Source organism: Convolutriloba macropyga, chromosome 4 (genome assembly GCF_964194025.1).
Source record: "Convolutriloba macropyga chromosome 4, txConMacr16.3, whole genome shotgun sequence".
NCBI classification, from domain to species: Eukaryota; Metazoa; Xenacoelomorpha; order Acoela; family Convolutidae; genus Convolutriloba; species Convolutriloba macropyga.
In genome coordinates, this window is record NC_134471.1 from 55418535 (window position 1) to 55441326 (window position 22792).

Below are 22792 nucleotides of genomic sequence, written 5' to 3' on the forward strand. Positions count from 1 at the left end.
TTAAAGCCAGACCATAAGCCATCAGCGGAAAAAATAAGTGTTCAATGGGCTCTCTTGAATATCAATGGGTCCTCATTTTAGGGGGGACTCTTCGGGGATAAAATAAGAAGAACCCAAGCATCGACCAGTATCAAAAGTCCACTTTTTATGATTCCACATAGTGCCAAAGCCATTAAACCATCAGCTGCAGCAAAAGTAATGAATGGATTGTTTGTTTCACCAAAAAGTATCTGAGAATTGTCATTAGCGACCCATTTCTGGCGTGTAAACAGACAAATAAATTGGGTCAGTTCAAAAATTTCAAGCCTTCCAGAAAAGAAAAATTTTCAGGACATTAGTACCATTAACTATCAGCGGAAATCATTGAAAACCTTCCTTAAATCTACGGAAGAAAATACTGGGAGCTGTCGTTATTTAAAATGTGTTATAAAAAGAACCTCAAAAAGAACGGCATTTGTTTTTCAAATATTCAATATTTTTCGTCCTTTTCTGAGTTTAAAGACCATTACTGGCGAACAAAACTTTTTAACTCTCGGAGATGGGTTACTTGGCAGAACCTTCGAGACAAAAAGTTGTTTTGATTCTTTTATTGCGAAGTTCGAAACTTTTTAAATTTTGTCTTTCAGTTTTTTTCTATAGGATTCATTAACAAGGTTGGAAAACTAGAAGTTGCAGTGTCGAATCCAACCATGGAAGATATTCCTGTCTCCTTCTCTCTTTCGGTTAGGGTTTCTTTCCTTCTCTTTCTCGTTTACGTTTTATCTCTCTCTCTCTCTCTTTCTCTCTCTCTCTGTTAATTCTGCACTTCAGCTGCTGTTATGTGGCGTAATGTCTCCATCTCTGATCCTCATTATCAATGAGTTATAGTTGAAATGTTTTTTATCATAAATGATCTAACAGGCACTTTTAGGAAACCATTGTTAATTGCTCTCAAAAGCAGTTTGTAGCAAACATATTAATCCTGTTTGTCTCTTTTATGCAATTTTTTGCTGGGCCGATTTTTCGTCTGACTCATTTGACTTTCGTATTCAGAAACGGGATAAAGAGGTAGCGACCGGAGGACACTAAACCGTGGCTTGCTCTTGACGAAACCAACCGCTCGCCGGTCGTTTGAGAGCAATTCGCCCGTCGTTAGTCGGTTATGATATATATTTTTGGTCTCTAGAAAGATAATGCAAGTTGTTTTTGCTGGGTTTAGACTACAAACTGACAGAAGTAAAATAAAAGAACTGGCAAATTCTAAAACTTGTTTTTTCAAACCAAATATTTTTTGAAATAACATGGATAAATTTTCAGCTAAAAAGTGGATGGATTAACTTATAAGTTCTTGAGAAGCTGAGTTTACCACTTACTAATCCTTATTGGAGACTATGTTTTAGATTATGCTTTAAATTTGCAGAAATTTGATTAAAAAATGGCGATGCTCAAAATTTCACTGAGTTTTTGTATAAATCAATTATTTTCAATGTTCATAACAACCATAAATATTCAAATGAAAAGAGTAAATTAGAGATTCAGAGAAAGAGTTCTTTTCTGTTTGTACCCCCGGTTTATTGGTTGCATATTCTTTGCAACCCCGTATGCACGTGCTAAATTATTAGATAATGATCTACTGTGTAATGACGCGGGCTGTGTAATGGGGGGTTGTATAACATACTGGGGGCACAAAGGAAAAGATCCAGGTAGTTGTACCTCTAAAATGTGAAGTCTAATCCATAAGACTACAAGATGAGAGCGAATTCTAGCAGAACTGGATGTTCCAGAAACAATTTTACAAAGAAATCATTGTTAAAGAGGATCTATTCTGTTTCGGCCCACCCAGCTTAGTGGGCATAAATCTTTTTTGTCCCCCAGGCGCACTTGCTTTTTTCTTACATAGTAACGTGCTATATAACAACAAATAATTTGTAACTGGGGTTCATAAGACACACTGGGGGGGGGGGGGGGGGTTGGGACAGAATAGATCCATTAAAGCTCTCAATGGAAAAAATTATGTTAAGTGTTCAATGTTCAATGGGCTCTCTTTTGAATATCAATGAGTGCTCATTTTAGGGGGACTCTGTAGGGAAAAATAAAAAGAAACCAAGCCTTGACCAGTATCAAAAATCACTTTTATGATTTCACCTATTTCCATATCCACTAAACCATCAGCTGCAACAAAAGTTATGAATGGATTGTTTGGTTCACCAAAAAGTATCTGCGAATTGTCATTAACGAGACATTTCTGGCGTGTAAACAGACGAACAAAAAGGGTCAGTTAAAAAATTTCAAGTTTTTCAGAACAATTTATTTCAGGGTCATTAGTACCATTAGCTATCAACCGAAATCATTGAATACCTTCTTCAAATCTACGGAAGAAAATACTGCGAACTGTCATTATTCAAAATGTGTTATAAATAGAACCTTAAAGAACGGCAATTACACGCAAAAATCAAAAATTCAATCATTTTGCAGAAAACTGTTTCAGCATAAACCAAACGCTATTGACCAAAATTCAGTAATACATTTTTAATTGTGTTGCTATTCGCAGCCAGTGTTCTCCCAAAAGCATAGGTGATCATTGGGTTTCATTTTCACGCAAAATGAGCTGTCAGTAATTGACATTTGATAGGGAACTATTCTGGTCTGTAAATGACCTATTAATAATGAAAACTTCAGAAACAATTTATAAAAAAGACAGCCCCAATAGCATAACAACTTTGATCGTCAATGAGAACGATAAGACTAATGCTAGCCTTTGTATTGATGTGCGTTTAATTGTTTCCAAAATAAAAAATTTAACAATTTTTCCAAATGTAACCGAAGTAGGTCATTTGGCTACAAAAGTTTCAATAAATTTAAAATAAAGTATTCATATTGGATTATAAGTTTTAATTAGCAAAAAAATTTTCTAGAAAATGTTATAAAGCATAAGTAAAACTAGCCCTCTTTTGAGTTTATTCGAAAATTCTTCATCAGTTTTTAGCTGTCTATTTCCGGAATATTTAAACTGGGCTAAAGATTGTAAAAAGGCCGAATTTTGATAAATTTGGCATGTTTTGAGCTAAAATTGTCGGATCAAGCAATTAAACAACCATTTTCTGTGTTTAAAGGCAAAACTTGGGAAATATAATTGTCAAAAGCTTTGAAATTTGTCAAAATTATTACTTTTTGCTTCATCTTTAGGCTAAAATGTTAGATACAAAGAAAAATATTACTCCTGATAAACCTTTCAGAAGACAGTTCTGCGTTCTTCCAGCCGTTTTTGTGTTCTAGGTTTTTTTTCACTGTTATAAATTGTATCCGGTAAATTTTGTCTCTCTTCGCTATTCCAATGTCGAGCAGTGTTTAAATTGCTTTCATTCAGGATTGTACGTCGTTGAACTTTATTCCGCTCTCTAATTGGTGACAAAATGCTGCTACTTAAATTTCAAAGAAGTAGTTAGACCATCTATACACAAGGTTTATCAATTGTACAGGGTTATCAATAAACAGTACAAGTTGGCAATAGATTATTTGCATGCTTAGCAAAACGGTTCCTCTCTCCTGAGAAGTTAATGAAGTAATTGTTGATTCAGGAGTCACTCCGGTTTGCTTTTGGAGAGGTGGTAAAACTTTTTTTAGTGCTTCATTGTGTAGTGTGCGACTTGGTTTCAACTTGGACTTGCCTTATGTTAACTCTGCCAACTACAGTAATCATTTCGTACGTGAAAATCAGGCTACCTTTCGACCGATTTTAATTCATTTCAGACCTTCCTCTATTTCTAGGCCGAGCTGTCCGCTATAGATCCATTCATCTTGTTAATTGCTCTCGAACGAAGTTTGAGGCAATTATTTTAAAGTTCTGTATATTTATGCAAAACTTTTGCTTAACCGTTTTGTTCGAGAACATTCTTTCGATTTCACTTCTCGGCTGACATTTTCACGCCTGAATTCTCTGTTTTTGCATGACTTAAATTGCTCTTATACAGAAAATAATGTCTTTTTCTGAAACAAGCGATTTTATTTATCAATAATATCATTTCTGTCTTATTTAATACAATCCACTATTATCGAGTTAAGCGGGTAATTATACATTATCAGACGGATAGTTCGGGTTCTATCCCCACTGACTTCAGTGGACGTATCCAAGATACTAGTGTAACTAGGTAGATCGTGTAGAAAGCACGTAAAACCAAGTTGAGAAAAATATATTGAAGCAAAATACCAGCTTAACTCAGAAATTTTTAAATTTTTAGTAGGCAATATAATTTGCATATTTCTCACTTTTTTCTTATTTTTTATACCCTAATCTGTTAAGCAGTTTCACTGGTATAGTTTATAACTGAATATTATACTTATATACATGTTCCCTGGACTGGTTTCTAGTATGATCAAATCTCAATCGATTTAAGTAAACTCATAATCTACACATATCTACTAAATCTAAAGGATGATATATGTTTATAAAACTTTACACATATTACATGATATATATAAATCAGGTTTATTATATTGTCTCATAAGACTATCTCTATCTTTTATACTAATCTTAGCTTAACATATAAAGCATTCATGGAGCTGATCTCCACATTGATCTCAACATACACGCCAAATTTTATCTTTACAATAATCACACTTTGAAGGCATTTTATTTATTTTTGAAATTCAATTTCTCATTTTTTAAATACTGCCTCTTATGAAATGAATACCTCCTGTCATAGCGTAGAACAAACTTGTGAAAGTTGCAATCTGTACCTCAATTCATAGAAGCAGTTTACTAAAAACACACACACACACAATTGACCACATAAAACAATCAGATCTCTATTTAAATCAGCAAAGCTCCTTCGCAGATGATGAAGTCGAAGTTGATGGTGAAACATGGACAAAGTCTCATTAGCGAAGCTGCTTGGGGAACCAAGGGCAGAACCCTTTCTCAGATGATCTAGTGCTAAAGATAATACTAAAGATTATGGTGAAACATCGTCAACGAACAATACTATTCGTTTAGCTAACACGAAAACCTATACTAATGTTAAATATGAATGTAAAAAATGTAATGAAGTATATAGAAATAAAAGAGCCCTAACTTCACATACATATAGTCACAATAGAAAATATCTTTAGAACACTAAAAATTATGATATAAACAGAATTTGAGAGAACTTTATATTACTGATAAAGCCATAAACTATATTAGATATAGATCAGGTCTTTAATTATTCATTAAATGATATTAAAAACTGCTATCAATCGGCGCAGCCGTTTCGCTGATTTAAACCTATTTAAAGTTTTAAATATAAAATTACAGCCGAATGTGACTAAAAAAATAGAACTAAAGAAGAAGCTAAAATTATAAAAATATTCTTTAACACTGATTATCTTATTAGCGAAGCTATTTTTGAATATGGAGACTTTATGCAATGGCTAGATTATGAAAAAAAATATATGAAGCTTATGGTTATGGCTCTGAGTTTCGAAGTAAAAAGCATACAAACAAATATTGAACGAACTAAAGCATCTATTGGTAGCCATTTAGATCTACCATCAGATCTAAAAAATTCCAGATCAATATTAAGTATACGTAATTACAAATATAACTGTTAAAAGCTTACTATAACCGCGTGGTTACACCCAGTTAAAAACCACGCAACACGTGAAAGTAAATATTCAACTAACCTAATTGTACGGCGCCAACAAAACGAAGATGATTTTGCTTATATAAAAAGCATAAAGATATTACATTATATTAATACATGGTTATAAAATCCTTGTGGTAACGGTAAATTGGAATTATTCAAACCAGCTATCGGCAAATCCACTTCGCGGATTGATTTTGATAAAGATAGAAAAAATGTCAGAATATTAGTCGGGGAAGATTAACATACAAATCACTGTGCTCTAATTAAGAATATAGAAACATTCATAGATGTACTTATTGGTTTCCTTCCTGAGCTAAATATGATAATCACACATGCAATCATTCATTAAACCTCAATCATTTGTCCTAAAAAGAAACATTTGTTCTTTAAATGAACAAAGACACAGGATAAAAAAGTAACCGCTGATATAGAAAGCTGTATTGTAAACATCTCATCTTCTAAACATGGTGAAAGGATTCTGCCCAAGGTCCAGGACCAACGAGCCTCCAGCCTTGGTTCCCCAAAATGGTGAAAGACCCATACTTATATAATAGCTGAACATATACCAATAAGTGTAGGCTACATGTTTTACGGTGTTTTTGAAAACTATTTTGGGCTAGACTGCATGAAAAGGTTTGCTAGTGATTTATTAAATATTGAAACCAATAATTATATTAAATATAATGAACAAATGATATTTACAAAAGAAGATAAAATATATCACAATACAATTAAAACTTGTCATATTTGTCATATTAAAACTTGTCATATTTGTAATAAAACATGTGTTAATAAAGTAAGAGATCATTGCCATGAAACAGGTAAAACTCGAGGACCAGCATGTAAGATATGTATCCTGATGTATCAACAACAAAATTTCATACCCGTTATATTTCACAATGGCTTTGGTGATGATTTTAATCTATCTATCTAGATATCTCTAATTTCCTTACTTCCTAGAGCAATTGGCACAGATATATGGATGTAAAACTAAAACTCTGTTATATTCATATGAATGTTTTAGTGTAGACACATGATAGTTTCACTACCAACAGCGGCAAAGCCGATTATGATGAAGTTATAGGTGATCTGAAAAAAGAAGACTTCAAATCTTCTCTATATAACAAACTTTCCACACAACGTGAAGTTGATGTTCAATTGAGAAAATAGAAATAAAACTGGCAAGAAATTAACCATTAAGTATTTACAAACGAGTTGGAAATTTTAGACTATTGCAGTTGTCAATATGTTGCTCTTAGCATGAGAGAGCTTGATCTAAACCCTTTTTTTACAATGTAAGCCTCCCCTGTTATAGGTATGATTATTGGTTAATGACTAGCGGCGTAGTATTAGATACCATACAGGATGATCAGATGCTAGAGAGTTTTATTGATGGTTTTATTGATGCAAGGAGAGGTGGTATAATGGGTGATAGATATTTGATTAGTAATACTCGAATTATAAGGTACATAGACACAAACAATATATATTGTCTAGCACCTATGCAAAAACTACCATATAAAGATTTCGAGTTCACTACTACCCCTCTCGATACAATACTAAATACGGATGATGTTTCTGATTAGGGTTACTGGCTAGTTTGTGATATTGAGTATGGCATAGACCTATCCCCTCTCATTATTACATGTAAAGATAAAACAGAAAAAAAGTGCTCTAATGCCTCATTAAAGAAAGATAAATGATAATGAATAAGACTACAGACAAAAAGAGAAAGGTAAGGTGAAAACAGAGACACTAATCTTAGACCACAATAATGAAAAAGATTATTTTGTTCATTATAGGATGTTAAAGTTTATGTTAATATGGGATTAAATGTAACTAAGACACATAGTTTTTAAGTTCAAACCAGATTACATATGTAGATACTATAGTCAAGACAATACCAACAAAAGAGCCACAGCTAAACAGAAGAACTGGACACAAGGAAACTGATGAACAAATCATTATTCGGTAGGACTTGCCTGAATCCTCTACATGTCACCCTAGCCAAGTTTGTGCATGATGAAGAAAAAATAATGAAAATTTAAAGCAAACCAACTTTTAAGAACATAACAACTTATGATGACTATGCCAATCTTGAATACACTGAGAGAGAAATAGATTATGAATCACCCATATTTCTTTGTACAACAGTATTAGAACTAAGTAAGCTCCATGAACCAATTAAATAATATTCTACAGCCATCACTCAAAGAGCTACAATTGCATTATCTGGATACTAATAGTTTTAATTAAGTTTTACCAAGGGTAATGTTTCAGATGAGCATATGGATCTAAGTAGTTTTGATTAACCTATTAAAACTAATAGCAAGGTCCCAGATAAATTTGAACATGAACTCGGTAGCATGGTTATAGAAGAGTTCATAGCAATAAACATATTAAAATGGGGTGGACAATATTAATAATTAGTTTTATATTAATTATTTTAGTTATAATGTATTATATATATGATCCATATTCTGATTTATGGAAAAGATTTTAAGGATATAAAACTAATGCATCAGAGCAGTATGAAGTAGATAAACATAACTTCATTTTTTGGACCATCTAATTCGGGTAAAACAGCATTCATAAAGGACTTATGTAGCCTATATGGAACCGTTCTTGTTTTCTGTAGTAACGAAAGAGATTGGAATGGATATAAAATATATTCTAGTAATGATTTACATCTATTAAATATGATGGAAAACTTTGCTGATAGTCCTATTATACTTGATATGTGTGATAATATCAGATTACCAGCAGTAGATGCATTATACTTAAAAGGACAACATCATAATATAAATATAATATGTGCGGGTCATACAATAACAGATCTAAATCCTCAATCTAGAGATAGAACACCAGTTGTTTATATTACATTAATTAGTTCTAAATTGTTTATTGAGAGAGAAGAGAAGCTATATATAGACTCTAATTTTCATAGATTCAAACATTATGATTATGGAATAATAAAGTATAACTTGATAGATAACTATTATATAGTGTTAGGTAAAAATAAAGTTTTTTTCTGACTCAAGGGTGGAGGATGTTGATATTGATGAATATATAGGTAAACCCGAGTTTATTGAAAATGATTTGAATATCATAAATTCTTATTTGAAAGAATGAAACAACCAATAGATATTAAACGAAAAGAGCTAATGTTATTTTAAGAATACTTAGACCTTAAAGAAGTAGATAGACCATTTGATTTTTATCGAACATATAAGAGTGTGAAATTTGTACTTAATGAGATACATAGTGCTTAATATGCAATTTCGGGTATGTGTACTATAATAGGTATAGCAATTGGTGTTTACTACGAATTCTATGCAAATGATACAATTGCGCGAAACAGTAACTTATCCAATATCCGTGGTCTAGATTTAAATAAGATTAGTAAATATAAGATTAAAATGGATAATGGCAAAACATTAAAATTTGGTTATGGTCACACTCTTGCAGAGTTAGCTGATAATTATCATGAGGAGAGTCTTGCTTTGGCCGAGTTATATGGCCATTCAGAATTTATTCAACAAAAATGGTTAAAGGTAAAGAATGTAATACTGATATTATTGTTGAAAACAATTGTTTTAATGAATGCGTTTTAAATGACCGTTATTGTAATAATCACCCAGAATTAAAAATAAGATGTTTAGAATGTTTGCGTCATTTATATTGCGAGTTTCTTTTTGAAAGTAATTGCAAAGATAAACAAAGAGAATGTTTAAAATCTGTACTTAGCTTTATAGATAATACAACAAACATAACAATGCATTAAATGTAACACATCTTAAATCATTCTAGTTATGATTTTAATGATTTCTTTACCGATTACCTAGGAAGTCACAGAAATATATTAAATAGATGTAATAAGTGTTATGCTTTTACATTTAGTAATCATCAATATCAAGACATGTGTTTTGCAGAAATGTTTTGTCATTAATAAAGATAAAAAATATAAGAGTTTAAGAAAGATTTAAAGTCAGAGATTAAGAAAGAATTGATTTTAGAAATTATGACTAAATTAAAAGATGAGGGTATAGATAAGTTAAATAATACTCCTACTGAATTAAATAAAACTTGCCCACAGTAAAATTGAAAAACAAAGACACTTTTTATAAAACGAGTAGTTCATGTAGAGACTGTAATAAAGAGAAAGTTTCTTGTCCTGGTTGTAATATTACTTTAAGCAGATTATCACTTTATAAACATAGAAAAAGAAATCATTCATATGAATAATTGTTATTATATGGATTATTAAGTAAGATAGTTTAACAAGTTAGTTTATAATAAAGATAGTTTAACAAGATAGTTGACATTAAAGATAGCTTTAGATAATATAGATTATATAGATTATAACTAATCTTCAATAATCCAGCTATGCCAATAAGCTTGAATAAGCATATTTTTTTAAGCATTAAGCATTAGTTTATAGAGATTATGAATAGTCTTCAATAATCCAGATTATAGAAGACTATATGGGTCATAAGAGGATTTCGAGAGGACTATTCGGGTTCTAAGAGGATTATACGAGTATTATGTGGGTTATAAAAGGATTACTTGAGCTATTGGATTTATCTAGGTAATTCATAATCTCTATAATCTAATGCTTAATGCTTACAAAATATGCTTAAATATGCGTGTTGGCATATCTGGAATATTGAAGATTAGTTATAATCTATATAATCTATATTATCCAAAGCTATTTTTAATGTAAACTCTCTTGTTAAACTATCTTTATTGTAAACTAACTTGTTAAACTATCTTACTTAATTATCCATATACTAATAATTAATCATATGAATGATTTCTTTTTCTATGTTTATAAAGTAATGATCTGCTGAAAGTAATATTAGTATCAAGACAAGAATATTATTTACTACGATCTCTACATAAACTACTTGTTTTATAAAAATTATCTTTGTTTTTCAATTTTACAATGTGTGCCTCTTTAAATTATTGTTATCTTTATTAATTACAATATTATTATTATCCTTATTAATGACATTGTAATACTTTTCTGCAAAACACATATCTTTAGGATAATTATTAATAAATGTGGAAGCATCACAGAATGAAGTATCTGTGATTTCTCAGGTAATGGGGAAAAATATAAAAATTGATGAAAATCATCTTTTAGAATGGTGTTACTTTCTATGCATTTAGTTATATTTGTTGTTTTACCAATATAGCTAGGTACTGTAGCAGTGTCACATACAATACAAAACTCAATCATTTTTAGTTTTATCTGATGCAATCCTACTGTGCTATTGCTGTAGTCTAAGTCGACATACTGAATCAACCAATCAGACTATGCCAGTTGGCAAAAAGTATAAACCACCACTATAGAACGCAGTGAATTTGTAGTAGAAACACTTGTTCCAACTCTGCGAGGATTCAATCCACTGGCTGGCGATTCAAGCCCAGCAGTAGAGGAATAGCCGCAAATAACAAGCTCAGCTGAGCGCGGCGGCTAAATGCTTAGCGATATAGCTCGAGCAGTAAGAGCTAATGCTTAGCTTATTTCCTCACATTAGTAGTACATACAATTATGCGCTATAATAGATAGTGATGACTGTAACTAAGTACGTATTTCCAATTCAACATCTCATTATCCACGCTATATCTTACTCTAAAATCTGGTGCGCCGAGCAGCAAAAAATTTACACCTTAAAGAATGTGAGACTTTCTTCTTTCGTTAACTGTTACCACTATTTTCCTTTTCTTTTTGTCCCCGGAGGGATGAATTTCTTGCTTTAATTTTGTTGTTATCAATTGTTATTATTCTGATTTCGGATTGCGATGTTCAATTTATTTGTCATCTACATTCGTTTTATTGAAAACGCCAAAAAGAGCGTTGCTTTTTTTTGTTTGCCTAGAATGGCTTTTTGGTGAGGCAGATTTTGCCCACACGTTGGTACCTGAAGATTATTGAGTTATTGCCGTTGCAGATGTGTCAACGAAACACAAAAACTGGATGCAACGAAGCAATACAAGAAGAGATAAAGTAATTCGGGTCAACCAGAGAAGAAGTAATTTTCAGAAACTGTAAAAATTTTTCAATTTTCTTCAAACTGGGGTGAGATGTAGCAGTGCTACATACAATACAAAACTCAATCATTTTTAGTGCTATCTGATGCAATCCTACTGTGCTATTGCTGTCGACATACTGAATCAACCAATCAGACTATGCCAGCTGGCAAAAAGTATAAACCACCACTATAGAAAGCATTGAATTTATAGTAGAAACACTTGTTCCAACTCTGCGAGGATTCAATCCACTGGCTGGCGATACAAGCCCAGCAGTAGAGGAATAGCCTCAAACAACAACAAGCTCAGCTGAGCGCGGCGGCTAAATGCTTAGCGATATAGCTCGAGCAGTAAGAGCTAATGCTTAGCTTATTTCCTCACATTAGTAGTACATACAATTTCGCGCTATAATAGATAGCGATGACTATAACTAAGTATTCAACATCTCATTATCAACGCTATATCTTACTCTAAAAGTACAGATTTTGAAATTTTTGCACTTATTTTCAAAATGAGACTCGTTATATAAATGACGCATACGATATTAACATCTTGTTTTTAATTTTGCGTGATTTTTACTATTATGGTCAATAAAAACACATTCGTTAAAACAATTGTTTGCATCAATCATATCAATATTACGTTCTTTTTATCTTACTTTTTTATTGAAGAAATTCTGTGTGACCATAACTCGGTCATAGCAAGACTTCTCATGAGCTTTATCAGCAAACTGCAAGAGTGTGACCATAATCATTTTGTACTGTTTTGCCATTATCCATTTTAATCTTATATTTACTAATCTTATTTAAATCTAGACCACTAATATTGGATAGGTTATTAGTTTGTGCAATGGTATTATTTGCACATAATTTGTAGTAAACATCAATTTCTATTGTTATTATAGGAACTGTACCCGCAATTGCATAATAAGCAATTTGTATCTCATTTAGTACAAATTTTACAGTTTTATATATTCTAAAAATCAAATGGTCTATCTATACCCTAAAGTTAAAGTATCCATTAAAATAGAACATAAGCTATTTTTGTTTAATATCTACTGGTTGTTTCGTTCTTTCTTTCAAATAAGAACTTTTGTTTATTAAAGTGAATGCAACTAAATTCTGATTTATCTGTATTTTTTATCAATATCAACATCCTTCAGTCTTGATTCAGAAACAACTGTTTTATTTTTATCTAATACAATATAATTATCTATCATGTTATACTTTAATATGCCATTTTCATAATATTCGAATCTATATAAGTTAGAGTCTATATTAAGCTTTTCGTCTACTCCCTCAATAAACAATTTAGAACTAATTAATGTAATATAAACTACTGCTGTTCTATCTTTTATGACCTTCCAATTTTATACTTATTTTGTGGTGTTGTTCTTTTGTCCGTATAATGCATCTACTGCTGGTAATCTGATATTATCACACATATCATCAAGTATAATTGGACTATCAGCAAAGTTTTCCATTTTATTTAGTAGATGTGAATCATTACTAGAATATAGTTTATATCAATTCCATTCTCTTGTGTTACTACAGATGACATGAACAGTTTCATACAGGCAACATAAGTCCTCTATCAATGCTGTTTTACCCGAATTAGGTGGTCCAAATATAATGAAGTTTTGTTTATCTACTTCATATTGCTCTAATGCATTAATTTTATTTCCTTTAAATCTTTTCCATAAATCAGAATGTATCATATATATAATAAACTATAACTAGAACAATTAATATAAAACCAATTAATGATATTGTCCACCTCTTTTTATTATGCTAAATTTATATTATGTCGGCATATCTTTTGAATTGGTCTTTGATTTGGAGTATATCTAAACTCCAGTTTAGATATCTAATCTTCAGATTAAGTAAACACGTAATCTGCACATCGCGCTTTTGAATCTAAAACCACTAATATGTTGGTCTAATTTACACATTGCGATTGATAGGCCTTGATTAGGATCATTATAATGAATTGATAAATGCTTAAAATAATATCTAGCTTTTACACTTCGCATACATAACAATTATATTCCCTATCTAAACGTTTATCACAACTTTGTCTCCATCGTTTATATTTGCAGTTTATTCGCTTCATTTTTGATATGTAAAATTATAATTCATTATATATGCTAATAGCAGCAAGAAATAATTTACAATCATAAACAGTTAACTCTTTAGTGTTCTCAATTATTAGATGTTTGTCTTCTTCTTTATCTAGGTCTAGTTGTGTTGACTGTTCAATTGTGGCACTGTTGATCTTATTTATTAAATCTTTTTTAAATAGATAGAAGTTTTCATCATGGGGATAATTTTTAATACTATTAACATAATCTTTTATCAAAAGAGTTTAAAACAAGTCTTACATGTTTTTACGGTAGCCATTTTATCTCCTGCTTTTTGTATTAGTGTATACATTAGAGCATTATAATAGTCTGCACGTTTGTCCTTATTATCTTTCTTTGTTCCTTTCTCTTTACTATTATAATGTTTAAAATGTTCATGATTGCTAAGAACTCGTCTGTTACCCTACAACCGAGTTCATGTTTAAATTTATCTGGGACCTTGCTATTAGTTTTAATAAGTTAATCAAAATCACTTAGATCCATATGCTAATCAGAAACATTACCCTCAGTAAAACTTAATTAAAACTATTAGTATCCATATAATGCAATTGTAGCTCTTTGAGTGATGGTTGTAGAATATTAATTTAATTGGTTCATGTGGAGCTTACTTAGTTCTAATACTGTTGTGCCTAGATATTTGGGTGATTCATATTCTATTTCTCTCTGTGTATTCAAGATGGGCATAGTCATCATATGTTGTTATGTTCTTAAAGGTTGGTTTGCCTAAATTTTTCATTTTCTTTTCTTCATCATCCAAAAACTTGGCTAGGGTGAAATGTAGGAGATTCAGGCAAGTCCTACCAAATAATGATTTTTCCATCAGTTTACTTGTCTCCCTTTTGCTGCTTCTGTTTAGCTGTGGCTCTTTTGTTTGTATTGTTTTGACGATAGTCTCTACATATGTAATCTGGTTTGAATTTATAAACTATGTGTTTTAAGTTACTTGTAATCCCATATTAACATAAACTTTAACATCCTATAATGAACCAAATATTCTTTTTTTATTGTGGTCTTAGATTAGTTTCTATGTTTTCACCTTACCTTTCAGTCTTTGTCTGTTGCCTAATTCGTTAATCATGTCTCTTCTTTTATGAGGCATTAGAGCTACTTTTTCTGTTTTATCCTTACATGTATTAATCAGAGGGGATAGGTCTATGCCATACTCAATATCACAAACTAGCCAGTAACCGTAGTCAGAATCATCATCGGTATTTCGTATTGTATCGAGAGGGGTAGTAGTAAACTCAAAATCTTAATATGGTAGTTTTTCCAGTGGTGGTGGACAAAATATATTTTTTTTGTCTATCTAACTTATAATTCGAGTATTACTTTTAATATTTCTTTCACCCGTTATAACACATATTCCACATCTCGTTGCGTCAATAAACTCCTCTAGCATCTGATCATCTTGTGATGTATCTTTTACTACGCCGCTAGTCATTAACCAACATCCTTCAGTCTTGATTCAGAAACAACTGTTTTATTTTTATCTAATACAATATAATTATCTATCATGTTATACTTTAATATGCCATTTTCATAATGTTCGAATCTATATAAGTTAGAGTCTATATTAAGCTTTTCGTCTACTCCCTCAATAAACAATTTAGAACTAATTAATGTAATATAAACTACTGCTGTTCTATCTTTTATGACCTTCCAATTTTATACTTATTTTGTGGTGTTGTTCTTTTGTCCGTATAATGCATCTACTGCTGGTAATCTGATATTATCACACATATCATCAAGTATAATTGGACTATCAGCAAAGTTTTCCATTTTATTTAGTAGATGTGAATCATTACTAGAATATAGTTTATATCAATTCCATTCTCTTGTGTTACTACAGATGACATGAACAGTTTCATACAGGCAACATAAGTCCTCTATCAATGCTGTTTTACCCGAATTAGGTGGTCCAAATATAATGAAGTTTTGTTTATCTACTTCATATTGCTCTAATGCATTAATTTTATTTCCTTTAAATCTTTTCCATAAATCAGAATGTATCATATATATAATAAACTATAACTAGAACAATTAATATAAAACCAATTAATGATATTGTCCACCTCTTTTTATTATGCTAAATTTATATTATGTCGGCATATCTTTTGAATTGGTCTTTGATTTGGAGTATATCTAAACTCCAGTTTAGATATCTAATCTTCAGATTAAGTAAACACGTAATCTGCACATCGCGCTTTTGAATCTAAAACCACTAATATGTTGGTCTAATTTACACATTGCGATTGATAGGCCTTGATTAGGATCATTATAATGAATTGATAAATGCTTAAAATAATATCTAGCTTTTACACTTCGCATACATAACAATTATATTCCCTATCTAAACGTTTATCACAACTTTGTCTCCATCGTTTATATTTGCAGTTTATTCGCTTCATTTTTGATATGTAAAATTATAATTCATTATATATGCTAATAGCAGCAAGAAATAATTTACAATCATAAACAGTTAACTCTTTAGTGTTCTCAATTATTAGATGTTTGTCTTCTTCTTTATCTAGGTCTAGTTGTGTTGACTGTTCAATTGTGGCACTGTTGATCTTATTTATTAAATCTTTTTTAAATAGATAGAAGTTTTCATCATGGGGATAATTTTTAATACTATTAACATAATCTTTTATCAAAAGAGTTTAAAACAAGTCTTACATGTTTTTACGGTAGCCATTTTATCTGCTTTTTGTATTAGTGTATACATTAGAGCATTATAATAGTCTGCACGTTTGTCCTTATTATCTTTCTTTATTCCTTTCTCTTTACTATTATAATGTTTAAAATGTTCATGATTGCTAAGAACTCGTCTGTTACCCTACAACCGAGTTCATGTTTAAATTTATCTGGGACCTTGCTATTAGTTTTAATAAGTTAATCAAAATCACTTAGATCCATATGCTAATCAGAAACATTACCCTCAGTAAAACTTAATTAAAACTATTAGTATCCATATAATGCAATTGTAGCTCTTTGAGTGATGGTTGTAGAATATTAATTTAATTGGTTCATGTGGAGCTTACTTAGTTCTAATACTGTTGTGCCTAGATATTTGGGTGATTCATATTCTATTTCTCTCTGTGTATTCAAGATGGGCATAGTCATCATATGTTGTTATGTTCTTAAAGGTTGGTTTGCCTAAATTTTTCATTTTCTTTTCTTCATCATCCAAAAACTTGGCTAGGGTGAAATGTAGGAGATTCAGGCAAGTCCTACCAAATAATGATTTTTCCATCAGTTTACTTGTCTCCCTTTTGCTGCTTCTGTTTAGTTGTGGCTCTTTTGTTTGTATTGTTTTGACGATAGTCTCTACATATGTAATCTGGTTTGAATTTATAAACTATGTGTTTTAAGTTACTTGTAATCCCATATTAACATAAACTTTAACATCCTATAATGAACCAAATATTCTTTTTTTATTGTGGTCTTAGATTAGTTTCTATGTTTTCACCTTACCTTTCCGTCTTTGTCTGTTGCCTAATTCGTTAATCATGTCTCTTCTTTTATGAGGCATTAGAGCTACTTTTTCTGTTTTATCCTTACATGTATTAATCAGAGGGGATAGGTCTATGCCATACTCAATATCACAAACTAGCCAGTAACCGTAGTCAGAATCATCATCGGTATTTCGTATTGTATCGAGAGGGGTAGTAGTAAACTCAAAATCTTAATATGGTAGTTTTTCCAGTGGTGGTGGACAAAATATATTTTTTTTGTCTATCTAACTTATAATTCGAGTATTACTTTTAATATTTCTATCACCCATTATAACACATATACCACATCTCATTGCGTCAATAAACTCCTCTAGCATCTGATCATCTTGTGATGTATCTTTTACTACGCCGCTAGTCATTAACCAACAATCATAACTATAACCGGGGAGAGTTACATAGTGTAAAGGGTTGAGAATAAACTCTCATGCTAAGAGCAACCGATGCAATAGTCTAATGTTTCCGCATCTTTTTGTTAATAATCAATGGTTAATTCGTTGCAAGTTTTATTTCTATCTTCTCTATTAAACATCGACTTCACGTTGTGCGGAAAGTTTGTTATATAGAGAAGATTTGGAGTCTTCTATTTTCAGATCACCTATAACTTCATTATAGTCGGCTTTGCCGCTGTTGGCAGTAAAACTATCATATGTTTCTAGACTAGAACATACATATGAATATTATAGAGTTTTAGTTTTAATCCATATATCTTTGCCATTTGCTCTAGAGACATTGTTAGGAAGTTATAGCTATCTAGATAGATAGATTAATATCTTTACCACAGCCATTGTGAAATATAACGGGTTTGAATTTTTGTTGTTGATACATCAGGTTACGTATCTTACATGCTGGTCCTCGAGTTTTACCTGTTTCATGGCAATGATCTCTTACTTTATTAACACATGTTTTATTACAAATATGACAAGTTTTAATAGTATTGTGATATATTTTATCTTCTTTTGTAAATATCATTTGTTCATTATATTTAATATAATTATTGGTTTCAATATTTAATAAATCACTAGCAAACCTTTTCATGCAGTCTAGACCAAAATAGTATTTAAAAACACCGTAAAACATGTAGCCTACACTCATAAGATAATCAGTGTTAAAGAATATTTTTATAATTTAAGCTTCCTCTTTAGTTCTATTTTTATAGTTAAATTCGGCTGTAATTTTATATTTAAATTTTTAAATAGGTTTAAATCAGCGAAACGGCTGCTGCCCCGATTGGTAGCAGTTTTTAATTTTAAATAATGAATAATTAGTGGCGTGATCTATATCCTCAATGTATTTTATGGCTTTATCAGTAATATAAAATATATTTTATATCATAATTTTTAGTGTTCTCAAGATAATTTCTATTGTGACTGTTTGCATGTGTAGTTAGGGCTATTTTACTTCTAAATACTTCATAGCCTTCTTTACATTCATATTTTACATTTGTAGCTTTAGTTAATAGATTAGTATGAGTCTTCGACGATGTTTCACCTTAATCTTCAGTGTTATCTTTAGCAATTACTTTAGCACTAACTTCATCTGCGAAGGGGCATTGCCCTTGGTTCCCCAAGCAGCTTCGACCGTGTTTCCATGTTTCACCATCAATTTGGACTTCATCATCTGCGAAGTGATTTGGCTGATTTAAATAGCGTCCTGATTGTTTTGTGTTCATTTTTGAGTGTGTGTTTAATAAAGTCTTTCATTGAATTAAAAGATAGATTGCAAGCTTCTTTAGTTTTTTCTACGTTATGACGAGAGGTATTCATTTCTTAGGAGGCAGTTTTTAAAAAATAAAAAATTGAATAACAGAAATAAAAAAATGCCTTCAAAGCGTGATAATGTAAATTAAAATTTGGTGTGTATATTGAGATAAATGTGGAGATCAGCTCCATTCATGCTTTATTTGTTAAGATAAGATCAGTTATAAACTATATCAGTGAAACTGGTTCGCAGATTAGGGCATTAAAAATAAGAATTAAGAGAGAAGTATGCAAATTATCTTGCTTACTAGAAAATTTAAAAATTGCAGAGTTAAGCTGGTATTTTTGTTCAATTTATTCTTCGCAACTGGGTTTTGCATGCTTTTTACACGGTCTCACTATTTACACTAGTATCTGGGATACGTCCACTAAAGTCAGTGGGGATAGAACCCGAACTAACCGTCTGATAATGGATAATTACCAGATTAACTCGATATAAGTGGATTGCACTAAATGAGACAAGAAATGATAGTATTTGAAAAATATATAAAGGGATATAGAGTAATGTTTATATGTAGTATTAGATATATCCAATGCAATAGTAGTGGGGAAATACCCATGCAATACTGTAGTTGTGGGGAAAAAGTGGGCAACAACAACGAATGCGCGTTAGTGCTGAGTGGTTGGTAGCCCCCTTTTTCCCACTACGTATAGTTCGGGGGTTTGAACCATCTTTGGTCAGAATTATTTGCATCCATACATTTTAAGCTAGGCAGCAGCCCATCTGAATTAAATTGCTTAGCCTGTCGTTAAGAGCAATTTGTCCGACGTTCGTCGGTTTATGTTAAAGAAATTGATACCAATTTTTATTGATGTCGAATCTATGTACTATATCGGCGTAAATATCGCTGTTTGCACTGAAATTCACAGCAGTCTGAAGGTCAGTAGTATCTCTGACCTGTCCCATTTTGTTGTTTTCTCCTGCCTTACATAACCGTATTCTTAATACTTCTAATATTTTCGCAAGAATAATGAGAAAACTTTTTTCATTTTTAGTTGATTGTACCGGGCATTCTGCAGCAAGAGGGTGTTGAGATTGGAGGCAAGTTGAACGGACTAGAACTGGCAGCTGGGGAGTCTTTCTCAGCTGGTGGCAAAGATAAGCAGTATGTGGATGACAGCACTGTAGTACTACAGAGAAAGATCAACAAAGTCTTCCTACGAACAACGCTCGTTCCATCCGTACTGGGCGAGAAGATTATGGTTAGTTTGCTGACAAAAATCTTAACTGGATTAATTCAATTATGTTGCATTAAAATTGCTCAAACGCTGCCATGTGAGCTGAAGATCTCTCAATCAATTCACCAGTACGTTATTCAATTGGCGGCGGTACTGAATGTCTTTTTCTTATGAGCTAAAGTGCTATTAATTGCTCTCGAATGGAAGCAATTATTGTAAAGGTGTGTCTTTTTTTACTACTCGAAGAGGTGTATTGAGATTCTACAGGATTTTTACGACTCGAAGATGAGTATTTAGATTCTACAGGTTTTTTTATGCTGAGGTCGTGACTTGGGATTTGACTTTTGTTTTCGAACATTGACTTGTTTTCTAACATTGGACTTTAAAAGTAGCGTAATGTATAGTTTATAATGTATAGTAATTAAAAACTGATGGTAATATTCAAGTTTAAAACGTCATTGCGAGAATTTTTGATCCCAGCTAAGTCCCTCCAACCTATCTAAACTACCCCCCCCCCCCACGCCTAACCCTCCCCCCACCCCACCTACCTACCCACATTTCTACCCCGAAATTGATTTTTTCATACTGTATATTGCTTTTTTAATAGCCGCACAGCGATAGGTGGGGCTATTATTGGCCTTCGGATCTTTTCCGTTTGTGCCCCCCAGCTTAGTGGGCGCATATTATTTGCACCCCCCCAGAGGAGTGTGCCATATTTTTACTTAATGTGTTACTATGTAATGACGGGTGCTCTGTAACTGGGGGCACAAACGGAAAAGATCCTGGCCTTCTCTTGGTTTTTTATTTCGTCGTCAAGATTTTTGTTATGACCATATGACGTCACAATCTGCTTTTTTGTTCATTCGTTCATGCAATTTCAACTGAATTGAGTGCGTGTCGTCATTTTCCACTCTTATTGGAGCGAGTTCTTTTGTTCATTTGCGTGATTAAGTTTTTGGTCACGCGTGACTTCGCTCTCAAAAATGACTTCCTGACTCTGAAAATGACTTTTCTTTACTTCAATTCAAAGAGATAAGGTCAAGTGAGGGCGTGTGGCTCTAAATGAAGGTTTTTGGAGAGCAGCTAATGGAAGCAGCTATAACTTACACGGATTCGTAATCAAAATATAACATCTCAGAATTTAACAAAAAGAAATTTTTGTTTGGTCTGTTTCTGTTACTATCTTTTTGAGGCTGCAGATCTACGAACCTATTGCGCCTATTTTCTGGCAGTCTGCCAGCTATGGTTTCTGTTTTCATATTTCTGAAATAGGTATGGTTATATAGGAGTTTTTATTACACGAGGCGTTTCCGGATTCTGCCGGTTCTGATTTTATGAAAATTTATTGCTTGACCGTTATACGCTTTTCTTGTATAATAATCTTTGATTTCTCAAGTGACTTTTTCACGCAATTTCTTTTTGATTTTTGAGAACTGAGTCGAGCTGACGGAATCGGACTCAGGAGGTTGGGGTTCAAATCTTAACTTTGGCTGATGTTTTTACACCCATAAAGAAATTTTTATCTAGGCGACAGCCCCTGAAGTAAAATGCGCTACCCGTCATTCGAGAGCAGTTTTCCCGCTAATATCTAATTTAGTCTGAAGTATCGGCGATGAGAAGCTGACTTTGATTTTTTGTTCTTTCTTGTGCCATGACAAAAAGGTGGTTTGCGAATTCATAAATAGACATCGCTAAGTGACCACGTGTTTTTTTTTCGTGTTACAAATGTACATGAGTGTTACAAATCGGCATGAGTGTTACAAATGTACAGTTCTTGTGATTGTTGTAACTTGCAGGTGGGTGTCAATTTCCACTTCCAGCTGCTGAATGACGATGCAATTGCAAAGAAAGACCCGACTGCTCAGATCAAACTGACAAAGGACAACTCCACTCCCATCAGCACCCGTGTTCTTCTAGATCTGGGCTTTGCACACTAAGACGGTTTCTTGCTTTTACAAATAATCAAAAATGAGAATGCTTTCAGCAAACAGGCCATTTTATAGCGTACAAAGAATGTCAAAACATGTTTGCTCTGCACTACCCTTATGGGCGATAAGTAAAATCAGAGTTGAATAATTGAATTCATTGAAATGAGTGAGTGAATATGATCTGGAAGAAGTAATAGAAATTAAATCGACCGAAGTCTTTGTTAGCCGTTACTTAATAGTTCAAAAATTCAACTCAAAAAGCATTGTTCCAAGGAGATATTGCATCTCTTGGTCTATGTGCAAAAATGGAGTCAGCAGTTCGCACCCCGTTACGACAGCACATAATGTAATTAAGATCAGCAGCGCGAAAACGAGCATTAACCACTCCATAATATGAGTGATAACATGGGTTGTAGTCAATGGGTGGGATGATCAATTTTCTGCTTTGACTCCAGCGACACGTCTATTTAAATCAAAGTGAAGCAGTAGATTTGAATGATAAATCCATGATAATTTTAAAATAATTTTGGTGATAAGGTTATTCTGTTCTGTTCACAATTCTATTTCACACAATGTCGAGGAATATTTTGTCACTGAATTAAATTATATTTATTAATGTTTTGTTTTCTGACTG

The 22792-nt window shown here is 32.1% G+C and overlaps 1 protein-coding gene across 2 annotated transcripts in view; it reads left to right on the forward strand.

The window, feature by feature from the left end:
- Window positions 1-22774, forward strand: part of LOC142337764 (dynactin subunit 4-like) — a 618078-nt gene extending 595304 nt beyond the window's left edge. For both annotated transcript variants that reach the window (XM_075387261.1, XM_075387262.1), the window contains exons 11-12: window positions 20048-20254; window positions 22027-22774. In XM_075387261.1, the coding sequence (XP_075243376.1) occupies window positions 20048-20254; window positions 22027-22167 (348 nt within the window). In that variant the 3' untranslated portion in view covers window positions 22168-22774. The remainder of the gene's footprint in view (window positions 1-20047; window positions 20255-22026) is intronic.
- Window positions 22775-22792: the final 18 nt, after the last annotated feature.